The 27,129-nt window shown below is 45.3% G+C and overlaps 2 protein-coding genes and 1 pseudogene across 2 annotated transcripts; all 3 read left to right on the top strand.

The window, feature by feature from the left end:
• The first annotated feature begins 355 nt into the window (after nucleotides 1-355).
• Nucleotides 356-10,408, top strand: LOC136526635 (uncharacterized; annotated as a pseudogene).
• On the top strand, nucleotides 3,384-4,480 carry LOC136525254 (L10-interacting MYB domain-containing protein-like). Its single transcript, XM_066518257.1, has 2 exons — nucleotides 3,384-3,692; nucleotides 3,770-4,480. The coding sequence occupies exons 1-2, from the start codon at nucleotides 3,384-3,386 to the stop codon at nucleotides 4,340-4,342; spliced, it is 882 nt and encodes a 293-aa protein (XP_066374354.1). The 3' UTR covers nucleotides 4,343-4,480.
• LOC136528629 (protein ALP1-like) lies at nucleotides 4,947-8,455 on the top strand. The gene is made up of 3 exons (XM_066521584.1): nucleotides 4,947-5,310; nucleotides 5,488-5,930; nucleotides 8,270-8,455. The coding sequence occupies exons 1-3, from the start codon at nucleotides 4,947-4,949 to the stop codon at nucleotides 8,453-8,455; spliced, it is 993 nt and encodes a 330-aa protein (XP_066377681.1).
• Nucleotides 10,409-27,129: the final 16,721 nt, after the last annotated feature.

Raw genomic sequence — 27,129 nt, 5'->3', positions numbered from 1 at the left:
GGTCGGGCGAGGCAGAAACAATGTCCTTGGGTTGGACGAGACGGAGCCCACACCCAAGGGGTCGGGTGAGGCGGAGTCTGCGGCTTTGGGTGAGACCCCCGTGGCCTTAGGGTCGGGCGAGACGAAGCCCGCACGCAAGGGGTCAGGCGAGGCCAAAATCGCATCCTTGGGGTCGGGCGAGACAGAGCCCGTACCTAAGGGGTCGGGCGAGACAGGGCCCTTGGGTGAGATCCCCATGGCTTTGGGGTTGGACGAGACGGAGCCCGCACCCACAGGGTCGGGTGAGGCGGAAACCGTGTCTTTGGGGTCAAACGAGACGGCACCCGCACCTAAGGGGTCAGACGAGGCGGGGCCCATGGCCTTGGGTGAGACCTCGACGGCCTTGGGGTCGGACTAGACCTTTTAATACGTCTTGCATCATCCGAGGAAGTCTACGTGGACGCTAACCTCCTTGCTTTGGGTATCCCTAATATCGATACCCGATAGCTCAGCTACAGGGGTTTTCGGATCCCATGAAACAGGTGCCCTTAGCCATCCTGGTGAGCCACCAGCATCTCGTCCTATTCCGTGTCAGTATCACGAACAATGCATGTGAAGCATAGTTCTCAATACTACCAAAAACTGGCGTAAACCGGTCAATATCGGTCCTATCGGTGCCCTCCGGTATTGGCCGGTTTCAGTCGATTTCGACCGGTATTGAATGATATTTGTAAATTTTGATTAAAGTTTGGCCAAACTCTGACCGGTATTGGTGAAATTTCGGACAAAAATTGGCCTACCGGTCTTACTGGCCCCTCTGGTATTTTTGCTTACACCGAAATCCAAAACTATGATGTGACGTGTTGCAGGAGCTCTTCATCTACGACAACAGTGCCTGCGCCTCATCAGATATCGACAACGACAAACCTTGCTCATCACTCAAAACACTCCCCCTTGTACCTTGTCGGACGAGCTAGATCCCATCCACGGTGGTCACCATCGCCGTCGTCGTGGCCCTCCTCCTAACAAGCTGGAGCAGTCAGGATGGCGTTTGATGGCGGTCTGGTCCATGGACAGGAGTTCGTGGTAGCAGAACTCAAACTTTCCTAGACTGATGAGGTCTACGCGCGCCATATTTTGGATGCACAAACTAGCTCTACCCAGATTCGGTTCCACCGACGACAAATGGAACTCATGCCGCGCACTAGTCCACAGCTTCTGCAAGAACCCCGAAGGAATCCTCTACTGCAAGAACCCCGACCGTGATGACACCTGGCAACATAGCATCTATGTCAGGAGTCATCTAGGCTATGGGCTGGCGTCAGGCCATGGGCCGAGTGGCCTACTAGGCCATGTCAATTGAGGAACAACACTACAGATGGGAAGCTACACCTGAGGTGAGAGGCATCGAACAATTATCAGAAAAAACTATCTCCAACCTACTGTTCATCTTCCTCCCCAAGTCCCCCCTCTCTGTACTTGGATCTCCTACCTCCAGCACCTTCTAGAATCTTCCTTCTAGCTCAGGTGTCAGAGTCATCTAGGCTATGGGCTAGCGTCAGGCCATGGGTCGAGTGCCCTACTAGGCCATGTCAATTGAGGAACAACACTACGGCCCTGTTTGGTTCAGCTTCCAACCGGCTGTAGCTTCTTCAGAAGTCAAAAAGCTAACCAAAGGGTTGCAAAGGTGGTACTGAATTGTACAAAAGCTAGCTTTTGGGTAGTTCATTTTTCACAGCAGGGGGAGGGCTGCTTTCACCGGCTGTGGAGGATGGAAATTACCCGCACTGCCACAGGTTACAAAGAAAACGCTTCGATCTTTTCCTCTTCTTCCCGTCCGCGCGAGACGACTCGTCTGTCCGCAGGTGGCGACGCCCAGGCAGAGCTAGGGTTTGGCGGCGGCCGGTCCTCTCCGTCGCCGTCCCCATCCTCTCCGGCGCCGCCCGGTCCTCTCCGGCGCCGTCCCCATCCTCTCCGGCGCCGTCCCCATCCTCATCGCCCTACTGGTCACCCCGGCGGGAGTCCCTGTCTCTGCCCCTTCTCGGTTGCAGGTCGAGGTCGGGCCTCGACGCCGACGACTTCCACCACCCACTTGACAAGCAGGTTAGCTTTCTTGGATTAACAAGCTCCTTTCCTTCTATCCACGTATAGTGTTCGATTGCAGTCGCGGATGATAGATAAAGGTCCTGTCTTCTGAAAGAGAAGCCTTTTCCTTTTTTTTCTTGTTTCATCACAGAACACTCTGCTGCTAAGAGCGATTCCTGGACTCAACGACATTGGCAAACCAAGTCCAAGCTCCATCGATCTACGCTTCCAGTGACCGGATCTACACAGAAGGTATCTCAATCTCTCATAAATGGTTTAATACATGTTATTTATTCTCAATCCCGGGAGAGCTGGACGGAGCAAGAGCACGATAAGTTCCTCGAGGCCCTGCAGCTGTAAGCAGACCGCAACCCCTCACTTGGGTTTCGTTTGTTTCGATGCGCGCTTTGCGTTTCACAGGTATGAAGCGCCGGGCTTTGTGGTGTATTCTGGCTAAAAGACTAGATGTTTTCTGTCTTTTTGATGCGTTAATTGTGTCGTTGTGGATTTTTATTTTTTAATGTCTTGGGATGATGCGCCGGGCTTTTTGATGCGTTAATTTGTGGATGTTGGAATTTCAACTGATGAAGACTCTAGTGCAGTAGTGCTCTTTGCTCAACTGGTGGTGTCATTTGCCTGGGTAGGGCACACTAGATTCTCTAAGCCAGCAAAGCATGTGTTCTTGCAATTAGTCTGCGGACACAAGTTAAGCAGGATCCAAAAATCATGCATCTCATCTGTCCAATTGAAAAGGCGTGCATCTTTATCAGCATATACTTTGCGGATGGCCTTTCAGAATGCACTCTTACACACACGGGTTGTTAGCAGTATTCTGGCTTCTCTCATTCTCTACTTCATAGTATTTTGATTGCAAGCATTAACTTGGTCCTGCTTAGTTTTGTGATGATAACGTGCCTTGTTGCCCCAAGAGCACACCATTTACTGTTCTTGAATCCATACACCTGGCCCAAAAAATTGTCAGTGAAATATAAGACCACATCTTGCATGTAATATTCGTGTGTCAACTATGTTTCTTTTCTTTTCAGCTTTGACCGTGACTGGAAGAAGATAGAGGCTTTTGTTGGCTCCAAGACCGTCATCCAGGTATTCCTATTTGTAAACGGAACTATAAACTGTTTAACTGTATAAGAAGCCTGTTAATCAACGACATTGGCAAACCAAGTCCAAGCTCCATCGATCTACGCTTCCAGATACATGTTATTTATTCTCAGTTCAGTGTGCTGTGTATTTGATAGAAATAATGGCATGATATTATGGTAATTAGAATGTCTGAAAATTTTGTTTTGTTTGATTCAAGAATGGGTGACAAGGCAGATTGGGGTGATTTCTTTTTGAAGCATTTGATTGATGTATGCAAAGGGGGGATAGAAGCTGGGAATAGGCCCCAGGGGCTTTGGACTAGCACTGGTTGGAAAAATATTGTAGCCAAGTTTGAAGCCAAAACTGGTGACAAGCGAACAAAGATACAATTGAAGAACAAATTAGATAACTTAAAAAAAGAATATGTTTGGTTCATGGAGTTAAAAAATTATGCCACTGGACTTGGATGGGATGCGGCTAAGGGAACTGTTGATTGCCCCCAGGATTGGTGGGATGAACACCTTGCTGTAAGCACTATTTCTGTTGATATTTTGTCCATAGTATGATATGGTGTGTCGTGCTAAAATTTTTCATTCAATTTCAGAGGTGCAATAATCGTGAAAAAGGGCTTAAATGCAATCATGTGAGGTTCAGAAAACAAGGACCGAAGTACCTTGATGATCTTGATCTGATTTTCGGCAAGGTACATGTGACTGGGGCCACTGCAGCTTGTCCTGGTGATATATCTTCGGATGAGAGTGATGATTGCGTGGCCGAGGTGCCAAAACCTCCACCTAAAGATGATGTCAAGCTGGCTGATTTGAAGCAAAAAGGGAAAAAGAAACGCAAGAGCTCCTGTACTATTGCTGAAAGCAAAGAAGAAAATAGTCCATTTTATCGAATGTACAAAAACACATGTTTGAAGATAGAAAGTGCAGTAGATAGGATCTCTAGTGCATCTGCCACCTCAGCTTCTCCCACTAATGTTGTCCCCACTATTGGAGAGGCTATGAAGATGGTCGAAGAGTGTGGGGTGGAAGAAGGAACTCCTCTAATGCACACTGCCACCATGCTGATCATGAAGCCTGAATTTAGAGAGGTCTTCAGCCATCTGAAAACAAACAAAGGAAGGCTGGATGTCCTTGAGAGAGAGCATGAGAAGGAGATGAGGCGCTAGTGAACCAATTTTTATTTCTATTGTTGCTGTGTGAACCATTAAGAATTTGTATTGTGAGCACTATTAGTTGTATGGCTACCTGAACCAATTTTAAATTGTACTCTGAGAACAATTTGCTTGTACTGAGAACAATTTGTACTAAAATTATTTGTATTGTGAGCTTATTATCCTTCTGTCAGATTAGTATCCATGTGCATGTATACATATATTTTTGTCCTTGTACTGTGAGCTTATTATCATTGTGTCAGATATATATCCTTGTACTGAGCTTAATAAATGTTAATATTTTTTGTAGATGGATGAGAACCTGGAAGGTGTAGCCCAAGGACAGAAGAGATTGCTACTCCTAGCTGAGCTTTCCCAGCATGCTGCCATTATTGGTCAAATGGGTGCACAATACACTGATCGTTATTGGAACAAAGGAGAGTACAGGGAAACACCAGAAACTGGACTGCAATGGGTGATGAGGTGCTTTTCTCATCCAAGGTACTTCTATAAGATGTTTCGAATGAGCACCGATGTCTTCATGGCACTGTATGAGTTGCTAGTCTTGAACTATGGTTTGACCTCCACTAACAATGTTTCATCCATTGAGTCATTGGCGATGTTCTTGTGGATTGTCGGAGGACCGCAATCATTTTCACAAGTGGAAAATCGCTTCACTCGTTCACTGTGGACAGTCCACACTAAGTTTCATGAGGTGCTGAAGTGTTTGCGCAAGTTAGGTAAAGACAATATTAAGCCAAGAGATGCTACTTTTTCTTCGGAACATGAAAGAATCAAAGAAGACCGTTTCTGGCCATACTTCAAAGGCGCTATTGGAGCAATAGACGGTTCACATGTTCCAGTGGTTGTGCCAGCTGAGGATACGGTTAATCACACATGCCGTCATGGATATACATCTCAGAATTTGCTAGCTGTTTGTGACTTTGACATGAGGTTTATCTTTGCGGTTGCTGGTTGGCCCGGTTGTGCCCATGACACACGTATCCTCAATCATGCTTTGGCAAATTTTAATGATTTTCCTGTGCCTCCTAAAGGTATACACATATCACACGTATTATGTATTTGCTTCCTAATGGTTGGACCAGCAATACGTGAGGTACTTGTATTATTTATTTGCTTACATTGATTTTACTTTGTAGGGAAATATTATCTTGTGGACTCTGGATATCCAAACCGAACAGGGTATCTGGCCCCTTTCAAAGGAAGCACATACCATATTCCAGAATTTTGTAATCGTTCTGGACCACCCCAAGGGAAATATGAGGTGTTCAATTTCAATCATTCATCCCTTCGAAATGTCATTGAGCGGGCCTTTGGAGTATTGAAGGAGAAGTGGCGTATTTTGAAGGGCATACCAAGTTTCTCAACTCGTACTCAGAAGCACATCATTCTTGCTTGTTTGGCATTGCATAATTTTATTCGTGATAGCAATTTGCATGATAAGGAGTTCGAAAGATGTGATGATGATGATGAATACTTGGTACAAGAGGATGACACGACACCGGAAGATGAGATTGAAGATGTGGAGAATGAGGATGCCATGAATATCATTCGTAGTAGAATAGCCGATGCTTTGTTTAGTGTGAGATAGTTATGTTGAGGGATGACATGATTTGATGAGCCCTTATCTTTTGTAAAATGCTAATATTATTATATTTGTATGGACCAAATCACTTTGAATACTAAAAAACTTGGAACAAATTTATTTTTCCTTACCAAAATAGTCATTTACATACAAATAAGTGAGTACAATATTTATTTACAAGCAATTTGAATATAAATAGTCCCTCAGGCCTTTAAGGGCATTACAGACATTTCTACACATCCTGCAGTTTCACAGCTGCTCTAACCAAACGGCTTTTAGATTTTTCCATAGCTCTCAGCCCACAGCAGCTTTTCCACAGCCCACAGCTCACAGCAGCTTTTTTAAAATCCACAGCTCAACCAAACAGGGCCTACAAATGGGAAGCTGCACCTGAGGCGAGAGGCATCGAATAATTATCAGAAGATACCATCTCCTACCAACTATTTATCTTCCTCCTCCAAGTTCCCCCTCTCTATACTTAGATCTCCTACCTCTAGCACCTTCTAAGAAGGGACAGGCACAGGTCAGGTCACACCACCACGGGATGCATCTACGGAGGATGAGATGCAAATAGATGGTGTTGCTTTGGGTTGGTGGGCCTTTCCCCCTTGTGCTCACATTGGATGGTGCTGCGCTTCATGTCTTGGCTCATTTTGAGCACGTTTTCTATGTTATTTCAATATATGTACTGCAAAACACATAATCACCAAAACATGTGAAACTTATTAGTCATAATCCCTAATACTAAGTTTGGTGTTTTATATGAATGGTTTTTATGCCATGGTTAAAACTAGGAGTTAAAGGACCGCCAATAGAAGACTACCCACTAGGCTTCGGTCTAGCCGAGCTCACGACGGATGTTGTTTTGCTCCGTACACCGCCGCGGGACGACCACCTAGCTATGTACAATGACACCTTCATCATGTGCCGCCTCGAGAGCTTCACCAAGCGAGTGCTGCAGAAGGCTGCACTACTAAATAAATGATTGATTTTGCAAGACATGCCCCTAGGATATTAGGAGGCGGGCACAAAGTCCACATGTTTCCTAAAACATGCAGCGATTTCCGGAGGTGGACAACCCATTTTCAGAGGCACTAAAAAAATGACCGCCTCAATAAATTCATTAACGGAGGCACAAGGTCTCTTCTGATGGCGGTGGGCTCGCGGGGACCGCACTGGCGGTGGCAGTGGTGGCGGGGAACACGCGGAAGCTGACCGGCTCTGAAATAGGCTCGTTAGTTGCCTTTCGATTTTTTTATTATTTATTTACCTATTTTCACAGACGGGCTCTATGCGTCGCCTTCGTAAATGGTTATTAACACAGGCATTTATTTATAGGCGGGGGCTTTGCCCGCCTTTGAAAATGGTTTTTGTCCGCTTATGAAAACATAGACAGTAATAGTGTTGCCTCCCCACTAATTCGTCTGTCTTCCATGCTGCCGTCACCTGCAAATGCGGTGCTCCCGCTACGAAGCAAGCCTCTGGCGGCTCAGAGCCTCTCTTGGGTGCCTATTTTCAAATGAGGTGAGATCCTAATCATGCAGCGATTGGGTTTGGCCATGGGTCTATAAACACCAAGCGCGTTGGAAAGGAAGGCCTACGAGGAGCTCTACGATGCTAGGCCGAACGCTCCCAACGTCGAATAAATGGGAGCGCTCTTCCCAGACGTTAGAAAAGGGTCGCGCAGGCAGCAGCGGAGACGCAAGCTCACTTCTTAGGTTGCGTCGCTGCCCATATATCGGTTGTCTACCATTTGTGTAATATTGAAGCTAGAACCTGTAGGCCTCCTAGGGTGCTCGCCAGAAACATATCGTTGGTATGATCAAACTATTCAATTTTAATTATAATGATGCGCAAACATTTTTACTTATTCAAGAAAAAAAAGAAACAGAAAAAAACTTAGCTGGCACGTAGGAACGTGTATCTCTTCGACTTGACCCAGTAGCCTATCCGTTTTCATCTTAGAAAAAACAACTACTCTAACTATATATGTTCTCGTAAATAGTAAATAAAAGCAGCCAGACCCAGAATCCCGGCCCAGCCTAACATGTACAACTGCTCTCACCTCATCTAATAAATGAAAGCCTAATAATGGCCCAAAGTACATGTGTCCTCCATCTTTCTTTACACAAGTCGACCGACATACCCAGGCAGCCACCAAGCCGCTGCATCGCCTCTTCTGCTACCTCCGCCTCCTCTCTTCTTGTCTGCCGGCGTCCTGCCAACAGCGGCTTACTCTCCATGGGTAAGTAAGGTTACAGCTCTCTGGCCCGATTCGTCCTCACGGTGGAGTGATTATTCCCCTAATTATATTTCCCAATGTAATCTGTCTCAAGGTCACCATGTCCGCCGCCGCCGCTAATAACTTGCCACCCAAGTGGGTGTTGATGGAGCCCTTTGTCACCCGCAGGGACGACGATGAGTCCTTCTCGGACGAGAGCAAGGCCCCCATCAGAACGTCTGGCACCACCTCGTGGAACGCCCCCTTCAGTGTCGCCTTCAAGCTTGCAGAGCCTCGGTGATCTCCCACCTGTACGCGTACCTACTGGGATTTCCTGGGGAACCCGGGAGACAGCTGCTTTCAATCCTTTCGACCCACCAACATCTCGCCCTTTTTCGTGTCGGTAAGATCAGCGTCCGTGGAGAACTTCCCGTGCAGGACTTGTTCATCTTCAACGCCTACGACCTTTCACTCAATTTACTCCTCCACTGTACCTTGTCCAACTTGGGTGATCATGCCCGCTGCGATGGTCGCGTATCTCGCAGTACTCCTACTTTTCCTCCTCCTGCGCAGCATATGATGTCCGTTGCAATCACGAGCCTATTGTGCCGAGGCAAAGAGTTTGTGGTAGCAGAAGCCAAACTCTTGGTTAGGGGGCCTAGGGACAATGAGGTCTATGTTGACATCTTTTGGCTGCAATCATCATCAGCTGATTATTCTGATTGCAACTGGAGCTGTGCCCGCACACGAATTCTCAGCAGCGACAGCACTGATGATTTCCGCTGGCAGAGCTACACCATCATCCCTTTCCACAACTGGCTATGCTGGATCGACTACAACCGTGGCATCCTCTTCGGTGACATGTTCGGTCCCACCCCTACTGTCACCTTGATCTGCCTCCCTCCGGAGGAGGAGTTCGGTTCAACTCATGCTCATCCTCCCAACTTGTCGCGTCGCTGGATGTACCGGGGTGTGTCCGCCATCGACGCCGGTAGTTGTCTCAAGTTCATCAAAGTCGATCGCCATGATGGCGTTCCCTATGGGCCACTCAAAGACGGTGCTAGCTTCACCATCACATGGCACACCCTCTTGTTAAAGGACAAGGTGTTAAAGGACAAGGTGTTAAAGGACAAGGTGTGGGAAAAGGACTACTCCGTCACCTCCAATGAGCTCTGGTCTGCCAACCCTCTTGAGGACCTCCCACGCGACATTCTCATGTTTCCTCAAGTGAACATCGATAGGCCACACGTAGCTCACTTCCTTATCATCGAGAAGTCCGTGTACACATGGAAGAGATGTGGGTGGTCACCATTGACATGAACACCAAGAAAGTGGAGTCATTTAATCCGTATATCAATGGGATGGAGGCCCGTGGAACTGAGGATGCTGACTTGGCCAAAGAGAAGTCATTTGGTTCCCTGCCCTTCCTCCCCTGTGGGTTCTCCGAGTTCCTCCATCTCTCAAGGTACGCATAATATTATTATATAGTATATATTGTTGCTGCTGGTTTTATCTATATCACCTGCTTAATAGTACTTGCTAGTTTGGATATATTGTTACTTTACTAGGAGTCATTTATTGATGCATTGTGCAACTCTTCATCAGTTTAGGTCTCGTTTGGAATATGTGATTTCTTTTGCATGAATAATGCATTTTTCTAGTGAAAAAACTAAACCTATCAGATTCCTGCATTCCCAAGGGGTCCCACCTCCCTGGCTTTTCACTTACTAGAAGACCAGTAGTATTTTTCTATAACAAAAAAAGTAATATTGCCCCTTTTGGAATGCAGGAATTTCATATTAGTCATATATAGGAATCCCGCGTTCCAAAGAGGTCTAAACATTAGCTTTCAAGTTTAAGTGAAATATATTCATTAGGCTTATGAATGATGAGTTGTCATTACCTTCTTCCATATATATGTTGAATATATGTTGAAAATTATTAGTAGCGAAGTATATGTTCTTGGCAATTGTTTCCTGTAAATATGGCACAACTACTTTAATAAGAGTTTTTATTACCTTATTTCATATGTTGGAAATTATTAGTATGGAAGTGAATTCTACTAATTATTACCTGCACTGTCTGTTCCTGGCAATTGTTTCTTGTCAATATAGCACTACTACTTTACACATCATCTTTACATGGTAGCTAGCCTTCTCTTGCTAACTGAAGCAAGTTTAATTTGAACATCATCTATCTAGACCATTTTGTCATAGTATTTATGTATTGCAGAAAGAGGAAGAATGTGGATTGAGTCACATGTGTTCCTGCCCATGCTGCCAACTCATCATACTTCGTAGACATGTCTTCCTGCCCAACCATTTTGCTTTCTTCTGTTATGTCTCGTGGTTTCACATGAAAGGCTTCTCTTATGTTTGTCTGACAAAATTGAAGGACCTATTTCATGTTGTGGCATAGGAAGGATCTTAATGGCTATTTTTATGTATTGTGTGAACCACTGATTGTTTGTGGTGTGTTCTGTTGCTTCGTCAAAAATAGTCTGTAGTGTTTTCTTTCCGCTGATGGTTTGTAGTGTGTTCCGTTGGTTCGTCAAAAATAGTCTACAGTGTTTTCTTTCAAGCAAAATCATTAAATTGTGTCATTGTGTGGAGTTGTCACTTAGTCCTTGAACTTGCCTGTGTTATACAAGTTTGCATGTTAAATTTGATCTCCAAGTAACAATATGCCAATCGAAAGTACACTAGAATACATTACAAAATTTTTGAAGGATTGATTAGTTGTACTTCAGTACACCCAATCCTTACATATTGGGATGGAATAAGGTGAAAGTGATTGCAACTTATTTTTCATCTGCAAGTAATATTTCTATGGATTGGACTCCAATCAAACAAGACCTAAAAGATAAATTGAAGTTAACATCACATTATTTCTATAATTCTATTGGTTGTGCTACTGCACACCATCTAGCCCCTGACTTGTGGCAGTTACTGGAAAAATGAACTCCAGGCCTGTTTGGCTAGCAACTTTAAGCAGCTTGAAAAATGGAACTCCTGGCCTGTTTGGTTAACAACAATAAGAAGCAGCTTGGACCAGGTAGGTTTCTTGGTGTGCCGATTTTTTATGCCTAGGTTCAGGCCTGAACAGTATCTGCCCATGGCTGTACTTGAACTATCTAGTCTGTTCGCTAGTTGGTTTCTGAGCTGGTTTGGGCTGGCTGATGCTGGTTTGTTGTGAGAGAAAAACACTGTTGGCTGGTTGATAAGCCCTAGCTGAAACCAACAAGCGAACATGCTGATCAATCCTCGGCATGATGATACCTACAACTAGCACTGACATTTTGGAAAACTGACAACATCATCACCTTTTGTCACTAGTTGTGCCGGATAGACTACTCCCTCACCCAAAATATAGTGGGATATTTAATATCACGCTTTAACCGCTATTTTTATTTAAAATATATTATTATGGCAACAAGTGGGTGTTGATGGAGCCCTTCGTCTCCCATAGGGACGACGATGAGTCCTTCTCAGATGAGAGCAAGGCCCCCATCAGAACGTCTAGCACCACCTCATGGAACGCCCCCTTCAGCGTCGCCTTCAAGCTTGCGGAGCCCCTAGCGATCTCCCACATGTATGCGTACCTGCCGGGATTTCCTGGGGAACCTGGGAGACAGCTGCTTTCTATCCTTTCGACCCACCAACATCTCACCCTTTTTTGTGTCGGTAAGATCAACGTCCGTGGAGAACTTCCCGTGCAGGACTTGTTCATCTTCAACGCCTCTGACCTTTCACTCAAACTGCTCCCCCATTGTACCTTGTCCAACTTGGGTGATCATACCTGCTGCGATGGTCGCCAATCTCACCGTCCTCCTGCACAGCGTATGATGTCTATCGCAATCACGGGCCTCTTGTGCCGAGGCCAAGAGTTTGTGGTAGCAAAAGCCAAACCTTTGGTTAGGGGGGCTAGGCACTCTGAGGTCTAGCTATGCTGACATCTTTTGGCTATGATCATCATCAGCTGATTATTCTAATTGCAAATGGAGCTGTGCCTGCACATGAATTCTCAGCAGCGACAGCAACGATGATTTCCGCTAGCAAAGCTACACTGTCATCCCTTTCCGCAACTGGTTGTCCTAGATCGACTACAAGTTGTGCCATCCTCTTCGGTGACATGTTCGATCCCACCCTTACTGTCACCTTGGTCCGCCTCCCTCCTGAGGAGGAGTTCGGTTCAACTCATCCTACCAACTTGTCACGTCGCTGGATGTACCAGGGTGTGTCCGCCATCGACGCTGGCAGTTGTCTCAAGTTCATCAAAGTCGACCGCCATGATGGCATTCCCTATTGACCACTCAAAGATGGTGTTGGCTTCACCGTCACATGCCACACCCTCTTGTTAAAGGACAAGGTGTGGGAAAAGGACTACTCAGGACTACTCAGTCACCTCCAATGAACTCTGGTCTACCAACCCTCTTGAGGACCTCCTACGCAACATTCTAATGTTTCCTCAAGTGAACATCGACAGGCCACACGTACTTCACTTCCTTATCATCGAGAAGTCTGTGTACACATGGAAGAAGATGTGGGTGGTCACCATTGACATGAACACCAAGAAAGTGGAGTCATTTAATCCGTATATCAATGGGATGGAGGCCTGTGGCACTAAGGATGCAGACTTGGCCAAAGAGAAGTCATTTGGTTCCCTGCCCTTCCTCCCTTGTAGGTTCTCCAAGTTCCTCCATCTCTCAAGGTACGTATAATATTATTATTATATATATATATTGTTGCCGCTGAACTTCGCCTATGGTGGGGCATCTTTGGTGTCCCAGCATAGCAGGTCCCAAGCCTTGATAAAGGAGGAGGGTTGTGTTAAGCGCGGCGAGTCAATGTAAAAACATAGCCACTTTTATGGAGATAAAATCCAAAAGAATCCTGTTGGGATGTAACCCTCTTAGTGACGCGCCATGTCAGAACCTGGGTATGGTGTTAAATGAGCATGGGCCAAGTCATCACCCTCGTGAAGCGTCATGTCGTGATCTAGGCACGGTGTCAAGTGAGCAAGGATCGGGTCATCGCATCCTTAGTGGTGCGCCACATCGGTGCCCGGGTATGGTGCAAAATGAGCAAGGGTCTTCACACCTACCTTGGCGGGTGCGAAGAGCAAGGAAGCTAGTCGAGCCAACTAGAATCCGTTTAGGTAGCTGGAATGTAGGGTCCCTTATGGGTAAGTTAAGAGAGTTAGTGGACACAACGGTTAGGAGGCATGTAAATATCTTATGCGTCCAAGAGACTAAATGAAAGGGGCAGAAGGCGAAGGAGGTGGACAATACCGGCTTCAAGCTCTAGTACACAGGGACAACTTTAAATAAAAATGGAGTAGGAGTTTTGATTGATAAGAGCCTCAAGGATGGTGTGGTGAGGGTGAGAAGGAAAGGGGATAGGATCATCTTAGTTAAACTTGTCATTAGTGATATGGTCTTAAACGTAATTAGTGCGTATGCCCCCCAAGTAGGCCATGATGAGAGTGTTAAGCGGCTTTTCTGGGAAGACTTAGATCGCTTGGTTAGAGCTATCCCTAGTAGTGAGAAGCTCTTTATAGGAGGTGATCTTAATGGCCATGTAGATACATCAAGTGCAGGTTTCGAGGCGGTCCATGGAGGTTTCGGATATGGTAGTAGGAACCAAGAGGGAGAGAAAGTCTTAGACTTCGCCATAGCTTTTGATCTAATGATAGCTAACACTTTCTTTTGTAAGAGATAGTCTCATTTAGTGACCTTTAGTAGCGGCCAGTACTCTAGTCAAATCGACTTTGTCCTTAGAAGAAGGAAGGATAAACGAACATGTGTGGACTGTAAGGTGATACCTGGAGAATGTGTGGTCGCTTAACACAAGCTGGTGGTGGTTGACTTATGCTTTCTAGTGCAAGCTCATTGTGGGGGTATGGCCCCTGGTATCCACAAGACAAGATATGGGCCACACCATCAGAGGTGGCCCAGCCCACAAGATGAAGGCGTGCACGGCACTGGTCGACGTGCATCGTAAGATATTGTATAGTACCAAATAGGATACTTTCCTTGTAACCCTACCCCTCCAGAGTATATAAGGAGAGGCAGGGGTCCCCTAGTGGACAGATCCATACATCACATATTCAATACAATATACCAAAGACATATGACGTAGGGTATTACGTCGATCAGATGGCCCGAACCTGTCTAAATTGTTGTCTCTGCGCCTTGTGTCACCATCCGGTTCCTGATTACGTGCACCTCCACCGATCAATCTACCTTCATGGGATACCCTTCGGAGGACTGCTGAGCATCTTTTGTCGACAGTTAGTGCACCAGGTAAGGGTGTGCGTGCTGATCCATGGTGAACCAGATGGGATCTCAAGATCGACGCCGCTCGTGGCAACTTGACTTCCTACGGTGGCGTACTTTAGTAGCCTGATAGGCTCGATATCACTCAGTGACGGAATCAATCTGCTACACCAGCAACTCGGTCTGCTACGATGGCGTCCGCCTCGATGTCAGATTCAATGTCGTGTTCAAGGATCAGTCTACTACTCAGAGCTTTCTGTTCTGTGCATCGGCTACTCAGCGTCTCTCTCAGCGACAAGTTCCAACGGAGCTACCGGATCAGATCAGATAATCAAACGTGGATTCAATGTCGTGTTCAAGGATTAGTCTACTACTCGGAGCTTTCTATTATGTGCATCGGCTACTCGGCATCTCTCTCGGCGACAAGTTCCAACGGAGCCACCGGATCGGATTAGATAAGCAAACACGGTGCTATACCTGTATCGAAGGCAGCGATAAATTATTTTGATGGCTGCTATTGCATGTGAATCAAAGTGAAGCTCAGATCGCCATTGTGCGGTCCCAAGATTCCAGTCCGTCTACTGAGATTGATTCGCTGCATGCCAATTACTAGAGCCATGCAAAGCTAGTTGTATGTGCTTACGTATATATGTCTACATGGAAGCCAGCTATAGATTGCTGCGGCACTTGCATGTGCACATGCACACATGGAGCCGTCAAGCCACCAAGCGAGCTGTTAAGCGAGCTGCCCGCGTCGCCGACCACTAATATAAGGACAACGTCACCCGGACTACTTACTCCGACCACCTACCGCGATGCAATGATGATCGTCGCGAAGAACGGCACCGTGACAACCACGACCGCCGCCATGACGACAGTTCAAAAAGCTCGAGGGCCGGGCAATTTCGTCAACACCGACCAGATAATGCCATATGCCACCGACTAGACGTTCTGTCTAAAGTTAAGTCATGTTTTAATATTTTTCTAAATATTCTCCAATCTTCGTATATCGCTATAATGTTTCTCCAAGCTATTTTCTCCATGTTTGCTCTCCAAATAATTTTCTTTCATGTATACCATCTGAAAGATGACATACAGCTAAGTCTAAGGCAAATCCCCAAACAGTCATGTTGACGCTCGAATGTCCCCAGAGACGGCCCTATCTCCGGCTTCTCCCTACACGTGCACGAGCATCTGCCCTCTACGTTATGGGTGGTCGGCAGTGGTTCCTTAGCGAAGCTTTGTTCTTTCTACACGCACACGGGCTCCGCGCTCCACGTTATGGTTAACGGGCTAGCTAGGGCTGGAGACTCAGCTACACACTAACTAGTCGGGCATTTTGTATTAAATATAAATACATCTTCACACCAACTGATCGCCGAGTTACATACGCTATTTCTTCTCCGGAGTTCATATATTTCTATATCATGTACTACCCATTCTACATATTTGTATTACAGGATTATGATCCACGTGATCGGATCACATCGTGCTCGGACTTCTCCACCGATCAACTAGTTAGACCACTAGGTTCATGGACTTCGTCGTCGACTAGTTGATCGGACTGTTCGTCGGTTGTTTCTACTCAATGCTCACTTCACTACCGACCAGTTGATTGGACTGTTCGTCGCTCGTGCTTCATCATCAGCTATGCTGGGGGCTCCTCAGTGCTCGAACATCGCCAGCTACGCTAGGGACTCCTCAGCGCTCGGATTCTTCATGCTCGAGGACTAAGTTGGCACACTTCACCTTGCGGACATCGCTAGGTACGCTGGGAACTCCTCGGTGCTCGGACATCACCAGCTACGTCGGGGACTCCTCGGTGCTCGAACATCGCCAACTACGATGGGGACTCCTCGGTGCTCGGACATTGTCAGCTAAGCCAAGGGCTCCTCAGTGCTCAGAAATCGCTAGCTATGCTGGGACTCCTCGATGCTCGGACATCGCTAGCTACGCCGAGGCTCCTCGGTGCTTGGACATCGCTAGCTACGTCGGGGACTCCTTGGTGCTCGAACATCGCCAGCTACGCTAGGGGCTTCTCATGCTCGGACATTGCCAGCTACGCTGGGGGCTCCTCGGTGCTCGGACGTCGCTAGCTACGTCGGGGGCTCCTCAGTGCTCGGACGTCGCCAGCTATGTCGGGGGCTCCTCGGTGCTCGGACGTCGCCAGCTATGCTGGGGGCTCCTCGGTGCTCTGACGTCGCCAGCTATGCCAGGGATTCCTCGGTGCTCGAACATCGCCAGCTACGCTGGGGACACCTCGGTGCTTGGATGTCGCTAGCTAAGCTGAGGACTCCCTTGGTGGTCGGATCTTGCTATGTCTCATCAGTGTGCTATCAAGCTGCTCCATGCTGATCTTGGGTAGCATGTCTGGGTCTTGATACGTGCATGTCAGACGACATCGGCAAGCCTTCAGACTTCTTTTTCTTTGACCCTGCTACAAGATTCATTCTTCATCTTCTAGTAGGCTCGGGGACTAGCTATGGGGGTATGACCCCCGGTATCCACAAGACAAGACATGGGCCGCACCATCAGAGGTGGCCCAACCCACAAGATCAAGGCGTGCACGACACTGGTCGACGTGCACCGCAAGATATTATATAGTACCAAATAGGATACTTTCCTTGTAACCCTACCCCTCCAGAGTATATAAGGAGAGGCAGGGGTCCCCTAGTGGACAGATCCATACATCACATATTCAATACAATACACCAAAGACACATGACGTAGGGTATTACGTCGATCAGACGACCCGAACCTATCTAAATCACTGTCTCTGCGCCTTGTGTCACCATCCGGTTCCTGATTACATGCACCTCCACCGATCAATCTACCTTCATGGGATACCCCTTGGAGGACTACCGAGCATCTTTTGTTGACACTCATGGTTGCTAGAACGAAGTGGTGGAAATTAGAAGGGGAGGCATCAAAGGTCTTTAAGGAAAAGGTCATTGAAGAGGGCCCTTGGAAGGATGAAAGCGATGCAAAGAGCATGTGGGAGAAGATGGCAACATGCATTTGGAAGGTTGCTTTAGAGGTGCTTAGAGTGACCAAACAGAGCGGATGCGACTTGAAAGACAGTTGGTGGTGGAATAAAGATGTGCAAAAGGCTATTAAGGAAAAGGAGTGTTATAAGTGCTTGTATCATGACAGGTGTGCAGACAATATAGAGAAGTACAAGGTGGCAAAGAAGACTGCAAAATGAGCGGTGAGTGAGGCAAAGGGGCGGGCCTATGAGGACCTTTACCAATGTTTGAGTACGAAGGAAGGAGAGAATGACATTTATAGAATGGTTAGGGCTCGTGATAGGAAGACAAGGGACTTCAACCAAGTCAAGTGCATAAAGGATGAGAGGGAGCAACTCTTGGTGAAGGAGGATGAGATTAGACATAGATGGCAAGAGTATTTTGATAAATTATTCAACGGTGAGAATGAGAACACCACCGTTCAGCTGGATGACTCGTTTGATGACACTAACAGGCATTTTGTGCGGAGGATTCAAGAATCGAATGTCAGAGAAGCCTTGAAAAGGATGAAAGGGGGCAAAGCGATGGGCCTTGATGGTATCCCAATCAAGGTGTGGAGATATCTCGAGGATATAGCTATAGTATGGCAAACTAAGATGTTCAACAATATCTTTTGATCGAACAAGATGTCTGAGGAGTGGAGAAGAAGCATATTGGCACCAATCTACAATAACAAGGGAGATATCCAAAGTTGTACTAATTATCGAGGAATTAAGTTGATGAGCCACACTATGATGTTATGGAAGAGAGTCATCGAGCAGCGCCTGCGAGGAACGACGTAGATATCAACAAACTAATTTGTTTTCATGCCTGGAAGGTCAACCACAAAAGCAATCTTCTTAATAAAACAAGTTATGGAGCGGTTTAGAGAGCAGAAGAAGGACCTCCACATGGTTTTCATTGATTTGGAGAAGGCTTATGACAAGATACCAAGAAATGTTATGTGATGGGCTTTGGACAAACTTAAAGTCCCATCAAAGTATGTGACCCTCATCAAGGACATGTACAATAATATTGTGACTAGTGTTCGAACAAACAATGATAACACAGATTACTTCCCGATTAAAATTGGACTTCATCAAGAGTTAGCCTTAAGCCCGTATCTCTTTACCTTAGTAATGGATGAGGTTACTAGGAACATACAAGGGGATATCCCTTGGTGTATGTTGTTCGCTGATGATGTAGTGTTAGTGAACGAAATTCAGACGGGAGTAAATAGGAAACTAGAGTTACGGCGGCAGATACTTGAGTCTAAAGGTTTTAGATTGAGCAGAACTAAAACCAAATACATGAGATGCGACTTTGGTGGAGCTGCATAGGAGGAGGGAGATGTGAGTTTGGAAGGTCAAGTAGTGCCTAAGAAGGATACATTTCGGTATCTGGGATCGATGCTACAGAGGGATAGAGATATTGATGCGGACGTTAGCCATAGAATCAAAGTAGGGTGGATCAAGTGGCGACAAGCTTCTGGCGTTCTCTATGACAATAGGGTACCACAAAAGCTAAAAGACAAGTTTTATAGAACGGCGATTAGACCGGCTATGTTGTATGGAGCAGAATGTTGGCCTACAAAGATTCGACGTGTTTAACAACTGAGTGTTGTAGAAATACGTATGTTGCGATGGATTTGTGGTCACACAAGAATGGACCGAGTTCGGAACGATGATATACGTGATCTTTGTATATGAGGAGTTCCGAACTTGTAGCACCAATTGAAGAAAAGCTTGTCCAACATCGGTTGAGATAGTTTGACCATGTCCAAAAGAGACCTCCAAAGGCACCAGTGTAACAAAACCGCCCAATTTATACAAGATCAAGTATGTCTGTCCCCGCTTAACACGTTGACACGCGCATACTCTCACTTATATAAACCCGGTAGTCCGCCGAGTGTCCCGAAAGACCTCGGTAAATCAACATCACAACCAAGATCGCGTGATTAAGCAAATACACATCACATACGTAGGGTTGCAGCGGAAAATAATATTACAAATGGATTCACAAATAATAGTACAAGTTTGGGTTTCAAAACCGATTAGTGAAAACAACATAGCTTTCAAAAGGTTACATTAATATATGTTCCAAATACATTGCTAGCATAAGTGACATCATCCGACAAAAGCATATAGATGAGAAGTAACTATAGAATCACCGAGCCACCGGCGGTTAGCCACCATCTTCACAGGCCGAGAACTTCACCTGCAACATGGTGGGATAAACCCTGAGTATGAGAAGGTACTCAGCTAGACTTACCCATCAAAACCAGAAATAAAAGACACCAAGGATCATGCAAGGCTTTTTAGGTGGGCTAGCTTGACACAGTTGCATAAAAGAGCTTATGATAGTAACCAATTTAAACTTAGCATCAAGCTTACCATCATTTACCTGTCCACTAGATTAGCACCTGTACTAGAGCACTCACTTATTAGGAGCAAACAATATTAACCATAGCAGGTATAATAAGGCTGTCATCATCATATCATTATTTCCGAACCATTATGTTATTAAGTGTATCTACATTGGAGATAAGCCCGTCAAGTTCTCACTATCCGGGAGAGACGGCGACTCGAATCGAATTACAACTCAGCTGAGGGGGTATTCCTAACTCTCACCCTGGCATACTTAGCAAGGGTAGCCGTGGGTTACCTTTGGTACATCTCAGGAACCAAATTCGCGGGTTCGATCAGCGCCAGCACTCTCAGGGATACCCTTCTACCAGGACGATTAGGACTTTTAAATCACCTGCCTTTGGACTCATGCCTACGGCTCCCTTCCGAGGCGCACTTTATACTTATCGACTCCCGGCCTGAGGTGAGCTACTCGGCTTCGCGGTCGGTCATCGGACACGGCCAACTAAGAGAGAGGCATGCGTTCAACATGAACAGGAAAGGCTCCAAGATTCAGTCCTTAATCGACACAGACGGAGTCACTGCAAACCGGCAAGCCTCCGCCCGGTCTCCATTTCAAATTAAGACTGGTTCTTTTCCACGATAGCAAATATAGCCAACCGTGCCATATGTATCTTCCTATATCTCGCAGGTGATAGGAAATCACCTGACTTCTACCGTGTTAAAGCAGGGCTAAGCACTACACGAGCCTGAGCTACATAGGATTCAGGGTAATAATATCTGGACAAGGAATTGGGTAACCAATGCAGCAATTGTTTGCATCCAACCCCTAAACTTAATGCAACAATATATATATATGAACAATAATATTGTAACTGCATTTCAGAAATTAGGAGGCTTAATATGCTCCGGGGCTTGCCTGGGATCCCACACTGAGTCAGTGTTAGTTAGACGACACTCGTTAAGTGAGCATCTCCCGTCCTAGCACTTGTCCAGTCCTTCCACCTTCGGGATAGGTCCACCATACACCGTCTTCGGGTTCGGCTCCAACATCTCATCCTTCACGTGGTGCATCTAGCGTACCTAGATGAGATGCAATATGCAAGTGCATAAATATGAAGAATAGCACCATGAGACGCATCACAAAATAGCAAGCAAGACAAGCATAGTTTACACTAACACACTTAAGTACTTTGCGATGCTTAACTTAACATCACACAATCTATCATGCTAAGATAACAAAGAATATTATACATGGCACATAAGTCTCACAAGATCTCAGGTGTATTTAACTTAATTACTAAGGACGTGAACCACACCTAGCAACATGCAAAGCAAGTCAAGGTGAAGCAACAACTATAACCGGAATATGCCAATTTCTAGACTTGCAAACAGCGGCTTCATAAATCAATCATATCTGGAGTTTTATAAATCCAAATGATATGAAACAAGACATTCTGGAAAGCTTAGGAAATTATCTACATTTCATCTTTAATCATCTCAGCATGATTCCCAAATTAAGTAGGTCGAAATTATACATTTACAGAAACTGGTCCACAATTGACAGAGAGCAGCCATTTCTGAAACCCAACTTTAAACAGGCATAACTCACAAACTACTTGGCCAAATGATACCAAATTTTAACAGCAGCTAGATACATAAATTATCTACAACTTTTGTATAAACAAGTTTCACAACAAAGCACATTGTCATGAAGAACTTCGCTAAGCTCCCAGATCTGTCCATAAACCACATTTGCAAGAAATTAAATATTAACTTATGTTGCAAACACATAATTAGACAAAACCAACTTTACCAACATGTCACACATGACTAAAGAACACCAGAAAACCTAGTGTCCATGACCAAATAAATTCTTTTAATGAATTTCTTAATTTATTTTAGATAACAAGGTGACTTAATGGACATATAACAAAAGTATACAATAAATTCTACAAAAATTACTGTGGCTCACATATCCTCTCAATAGTCTACTGTACAAATTTCACTCCATTTTAATATGTATAGCAACCTCTATGAAAAAGACAAGTCGCTAAAGCAAGAAATCATGTGAGAGCAAGATAAACCAATAACTCACTCATACTTCATCCAATACTCATGAAATTTTTACCACACATCAACTATCACATGAGTAGCATGCCACAAAAATTTCACTTCATTTGGAGCCCTAGATCTACAGTTATGAAAAAGACAAATACCACTAGCATTACAAACCTAGCTGCATAAATATATTTTTACAGCCAAAACTTTAAAGTAAAACATGTAATATTATAGATCTAGTGCATAGAGAATTTCACAAGGATTCCAAAAAGTCCTCATTTGCTATTTTACGGATTTCCTATGATTTACTATGAAGTTTCAAAGTTTTACCCGATTTACAACAAATAGGTCCTCGGAAGCACTATTCACTTGAGTCAATGACATTGCAGTTACGCCCCTGACTTTCGTCGAATTCTAGTAAACAGTCCCTGACGGGATTAGGAAGCAGAGGAGGCACTGTGGCCCTATTCGGTGACGGTCGTAGGGGGCTCTTCGGCGATGGTGGAGCGGCGGCGGAGCACCGGGAGGCCCGCGCGCACTCGTCGGCGGCCTCGGCTCGGCCCGAGGTGGAGCGTGGAGGGCTGGCCACGCGAGCCAGTAACGTCCACGGCAGCCTCGCCGGCGGCAGCGGTGGCCGCGCGCTACGGCGACGAAGGAAGGCCGAGGATGGTCGTGCGAGGCCAAGGAGAGTACGGCGGAGCCGGTGACGGAGGATGCAGGGCTGCCAGGCGCTCGGAGGTGGAAGAACGACGGCGAGGTGCACGGCTTGGCAGAGCAATGGCGACAGCGGCGGCTTCGCTCTCGGTGCTTCAGACGCGCGCGAGAGGGAGAAAGCGAATGAGGGCGAGAGGAAAAACAGACGGACGCGGCCTCCATGCGGTTGACAGCGGGCAGCGGCGCCAGGCCAGCCATGGCGCGTGGCAGCCACGCGGCGGCAGCGGCCTGTTGCCGGTCGGCCACAGCATCCCCTGCTGATTCGATTTCAAATACTGAAGCCAAGGATTGAAATACCACCTCAAAAATGCGACTGAAGGTCCATTTTCAACGATCCATAACTCCAAATCTGTTCGTCCTTTACCACAATTTCAGTAATACAAGATGTAGAGCTACATAGGAACTACAACTTTGTCAACATGAGTTAGAGCTGGATCGACCTAGATTGGGAGTTACATTGTTCCAAAGTATGAACCCCGAAACTGTAAAACAGCTTAACACTTAGCAAAATTTGCTAAGTCTAAAACAGCCCCAATTCTGCCATGTGGGCCACTTTTGAGGGTGTTCTGATCATTTTCATGAGATGACCATAAAACAACTTTTGTTCCTTAGCAAGTTTACTACAACTTTGCTTAAGGGTGCTCCTCCATGCAAACACTCCAAGCTGCATTTTTTAAATAGTCAAACAAAACTAGTTCTAGGGTCAACATGAGTCAACTAGGGCTTAGAAACCTAATTTGGACTAATGACCTTTATGAACATTGTTCCTAATGACATTATAAATGTATCTAGGGTGTTTTGGTGGGTCACCACATTCATTTGCATGTGATGCAATTGCTCTAGCTTCTCAAATCAATTTAAACATGCATTTGCAACACATGGAAGGTTAACTCGAAACAAGCGAAACAATCCGTTGAAACACTGGACCCTAGTACATGGGACATGTACAACCCCTCTAGGGTACTAGGCATAACACACAGACACCACAGAAGGTACAAACATACATGAGCAGTAAAGAACACCGTGTTGCAACATGGAAACATAGAATGATGCACATGTGGTAATGATATGAATGTGCTTATGTGATGCAATGCAGATGCACCAATGTAAGGCAAACACCAGGGGTGTTACAACCAGTGCATTGTGGAGTCCTAAGCCATGCTAATAATATGAGGAGAGGTAGAGGAAGACCAAAATTGACATGGGAGGAGGCAATAAAAAGATATTTGAAAGCTTTGGATATACCTAGAGATCTATGTTTGACAAGGAGTGCTTGGAAAGCAGCTTTTGCAGTGCCTGAACCGTGATTTGGCGCTCTTGGTGGGTTTCAACTCTAGCCTACCCCAACTTGCTTGGGACTGAAAGGCTATGTTGTTGTTGTATATATTGCTGGTGGTGGTTTTTTCTATATCACCTACTTAATAGTATTTGCTAGTTTGGATATATTGTTACTTTACTAGGAGTCGTTTATTGATGCATTGTGCAACTCTTCATCAGTTTAGGCCTCGTTCGAATATGTGATTTCTTTTGCATGAATAATGTATTTTTCTAGTGAAACCAAACCTATCAGATTCCTGCATTCTCAAGGGGTCCCATCTCCCTGGCTTTTCACTTACTGGAAGACCAGTATTTTTCTGTAACCAAAAAAAGTATTGGAATGCAGAAACTTCATATTAGTCATATATAGGAATCCCGTGAGGTCTAAACATTAGCTTTCAAGTTTAAGTGAAATACATTCACTAGGCTTATGAATGATGATGAGTTGTCATTACCTTCTTCCATGTATATGTTGGAAGTTATTAGTATGGAAGCGAAGTATATGTTCTTGGCAATTGGTATGGAAGTGAAGTATACTCATTATTACCTCCAGTCTGTTCTTGGCAATTGTTTCTTTTAAATATAGCACTACTATTTTACAAATAATCTTTAAATGGTAACTAGCCTTTTCTTGCTAACTGAAGCATGTTTAATTTGAACATAATCCATCTAGATCATTTTTGTCATAGTATTTACGTATTGCAGGAAGAGGAAGAATATGGATTGAGTCAATTCTGCACGCGTCACGTATTCCTGCCAATGCTGCCAACTCATCGTACTTCGTACACATGTCTTTTCCCAACCATTTTGCTTTCTTCTGTTATGTCTGATGGTTCCACATGAAAGGCTTCTCTTGTGTTTGTCTGGCAAAGACCTATTTCATGTCGTGGCATAAGAAGGATCTTATTGACTAATTTTATGTATTGTCTGAACCGCTAAGATATCATGTTTGTGGTGTGTTTTGTTGGTTCGTAAAAAATAGTGTGCAGTGTTTTCTTTCAAGCAAAATCATTAAATTCTGTCATTGTGGAGGTGTCACTTGGTCCTTGAACTTGCCTATGTTATACAAGTTTGTATGTTAAATCTGATCTCCAAGTAACAATTACCAATCGAAAGTACACTAGAATACATTACAAAACTTTTGAAGGCTTGACTAGTTCAGTACACCCCGATCCTTCTATTGGTTGTGCTAGAAAATGTAACTCCGGGCCTTCGCAGTTACTAGAAAATAACAGACATGTTCGCTTGAACTACTTTTCAGCCAAGTCAGCCTATTTCAGCTTATTCTCCCTCACAGAACACTATTGAATCGGCCGAAACCGGCCGACTTAACGACTAGCCGAACAAGCCCGTAACTCCAGGCATGTTTGGTTAGCAAATTTAAAAAGTAGCTTGGACCAGGCAGGCTTCTCAGTTAGATGCCTAGGTTTAGGCCTCAATTCAAACACTGTCTCATGCGTGTACTTATTAAACTATCAATCCTTGGCCATGATGATACCTAGCAACCAGCACTGGCATTTTGGAAAACTGACAGCGTCACCACCTTCCATCACTAGTTGTGCCGGATAGACTACTCCCTCGCCCAAAACATAGTGGGATCTTTAATATCACGCTTCAACCACTAATTTTATTTAAATATATTATTATGGTAACAAAAAATTGATCATTACAAAGTGTTGCTAAATACAAACCTAATGCAGCAATTTTTGTAGCACAAACGTTCATATAATTAGACTAATAGTTGGTTAAAGATAACAAAAAATGTTTTCAAAATACTTGCATACTTGACCGCTCATGTTATATTTTAGGACAGATGTAGTACTACCAAGGCACCCTCTTGGCGATATGTTCGGAGAGCCCATCTCTACCATATTTTTCGTCCGCTTCCCACTACACGAGCTCCCTTCTACTCACAACCGCATCAATGCATCTAGTTTGTGTAGTGGTGAGTCCACCATCGACTCCGCCCTTCTGCTCAGGTTTGTCAATGTCACCCGCCATGACGAGATTGGCCATGGAGGCACTCAAACCCAATATTGGCTTCACCATCATCTTCAGAGTTAGCTGAGATACAGGAACAATAATAAAGAGAACTACAACATAAAAGATACATAAATTCTTCACCATGGTGAGCCCCAAACCCTAGTATTGTCTGTAAAAAGAAAATGGAAGTATGAGGATGTGTCTCTATGTAACGACCCCAAAATACATTGTTTTTAAAATACTTATTAAAATATTGTTAAACCCCTAGGACATGCTTCCCTCTATGTTAGTTACCCTAGAAATATATCAGAAGGGTTCCAACCTAATAAGCATAACATCGTCGATGGTGTTGTGAGACACTCCACAACTCACTTGTGTATAGTCCGTGAGCGCATGGTGACACATGTACCAACTAGACCAGCCCAACACTTACACCCTCCCACCAGTCCCTTCCTCTCTTTCTCTCCCTCACTCACACTTCATTCATCCACCAGAGAGATGTGCGCGTGAGCAATAGAGAAGAGAGGAAGGGGGAGAAGAATAAGAGAAGGGGAAGAGGAAGGAGAGGACATTGCCAAAGTCAATGTTGCCGAAGTGGCAAGAGGTGCTGCTAGAACGATGTGAAGTGCTATCGGAGCAGTCGGTGATGCCACTACTAGTGCAACAGGATGTGTTGCTAGAGGGAGGTGTCGCTGGAGCAGCAGGGTTCATCCCCGACGAGGGACTTCCTGCCCCCTAGCCACAAGTTTCCATCGGAGGGCAGTGTCCATCACGTGGGAGTAGAGTAGGAGCAGCTGCGGTGATCGCCCGAGCAGCAGAAAAAGGGCGCATGAGCGTTGAGCTTCCGGTCCGAGGGATATAGTATATATCTAAGTCCACAACAACTATGCATCTAAAAAAGCTACAGTTTGGAATGGGGGAGTATGTAGGATCTGAGGGATACGAACAATGTAACTAGACAACAAAATTTGGAATACACACACAAACATCTTATAAAATAGTAACGACTTACTCAAGCTCGCTAGGTTCATTTGATCATCGCGTGTGTGTATATATATATATAGAAATTCAAAAAGAAGATATCGAAGCAAGTCCAAGACGAGCCGAGCCGAATATAAGCACCTCGCGAGCCTCAAGCCTTTTCTCTTGAGAGCCTAGCTCTCGAGTGGGCCAGGATAAAGCCTAGTTTGTCCCATTGGGCTCTGCACGCACAGAACCGACCAATGGCCAACGCACAAAACGCGATGCAAAC

Source organism: Miscanthus floridulus, chromosome 19, assembly GCF_019320115.1.
Source record: "Miscanthus floridulus cultivar M001 chromosome 19, ASM1932011v1, whole genome shotgun sequence".
Lineage (NCBI taxonomy): Eukaryota > Viridiplantae > Streptophyta > Magnoliopsida > Poales > Poaceae > Miscanthus > Miscanthus floridulus.
The sequence above is the reverse complement of the archived record's forward strand: the minus strand, read 5'-3'. Positions and strand labels throughout refer to the sequence as shown.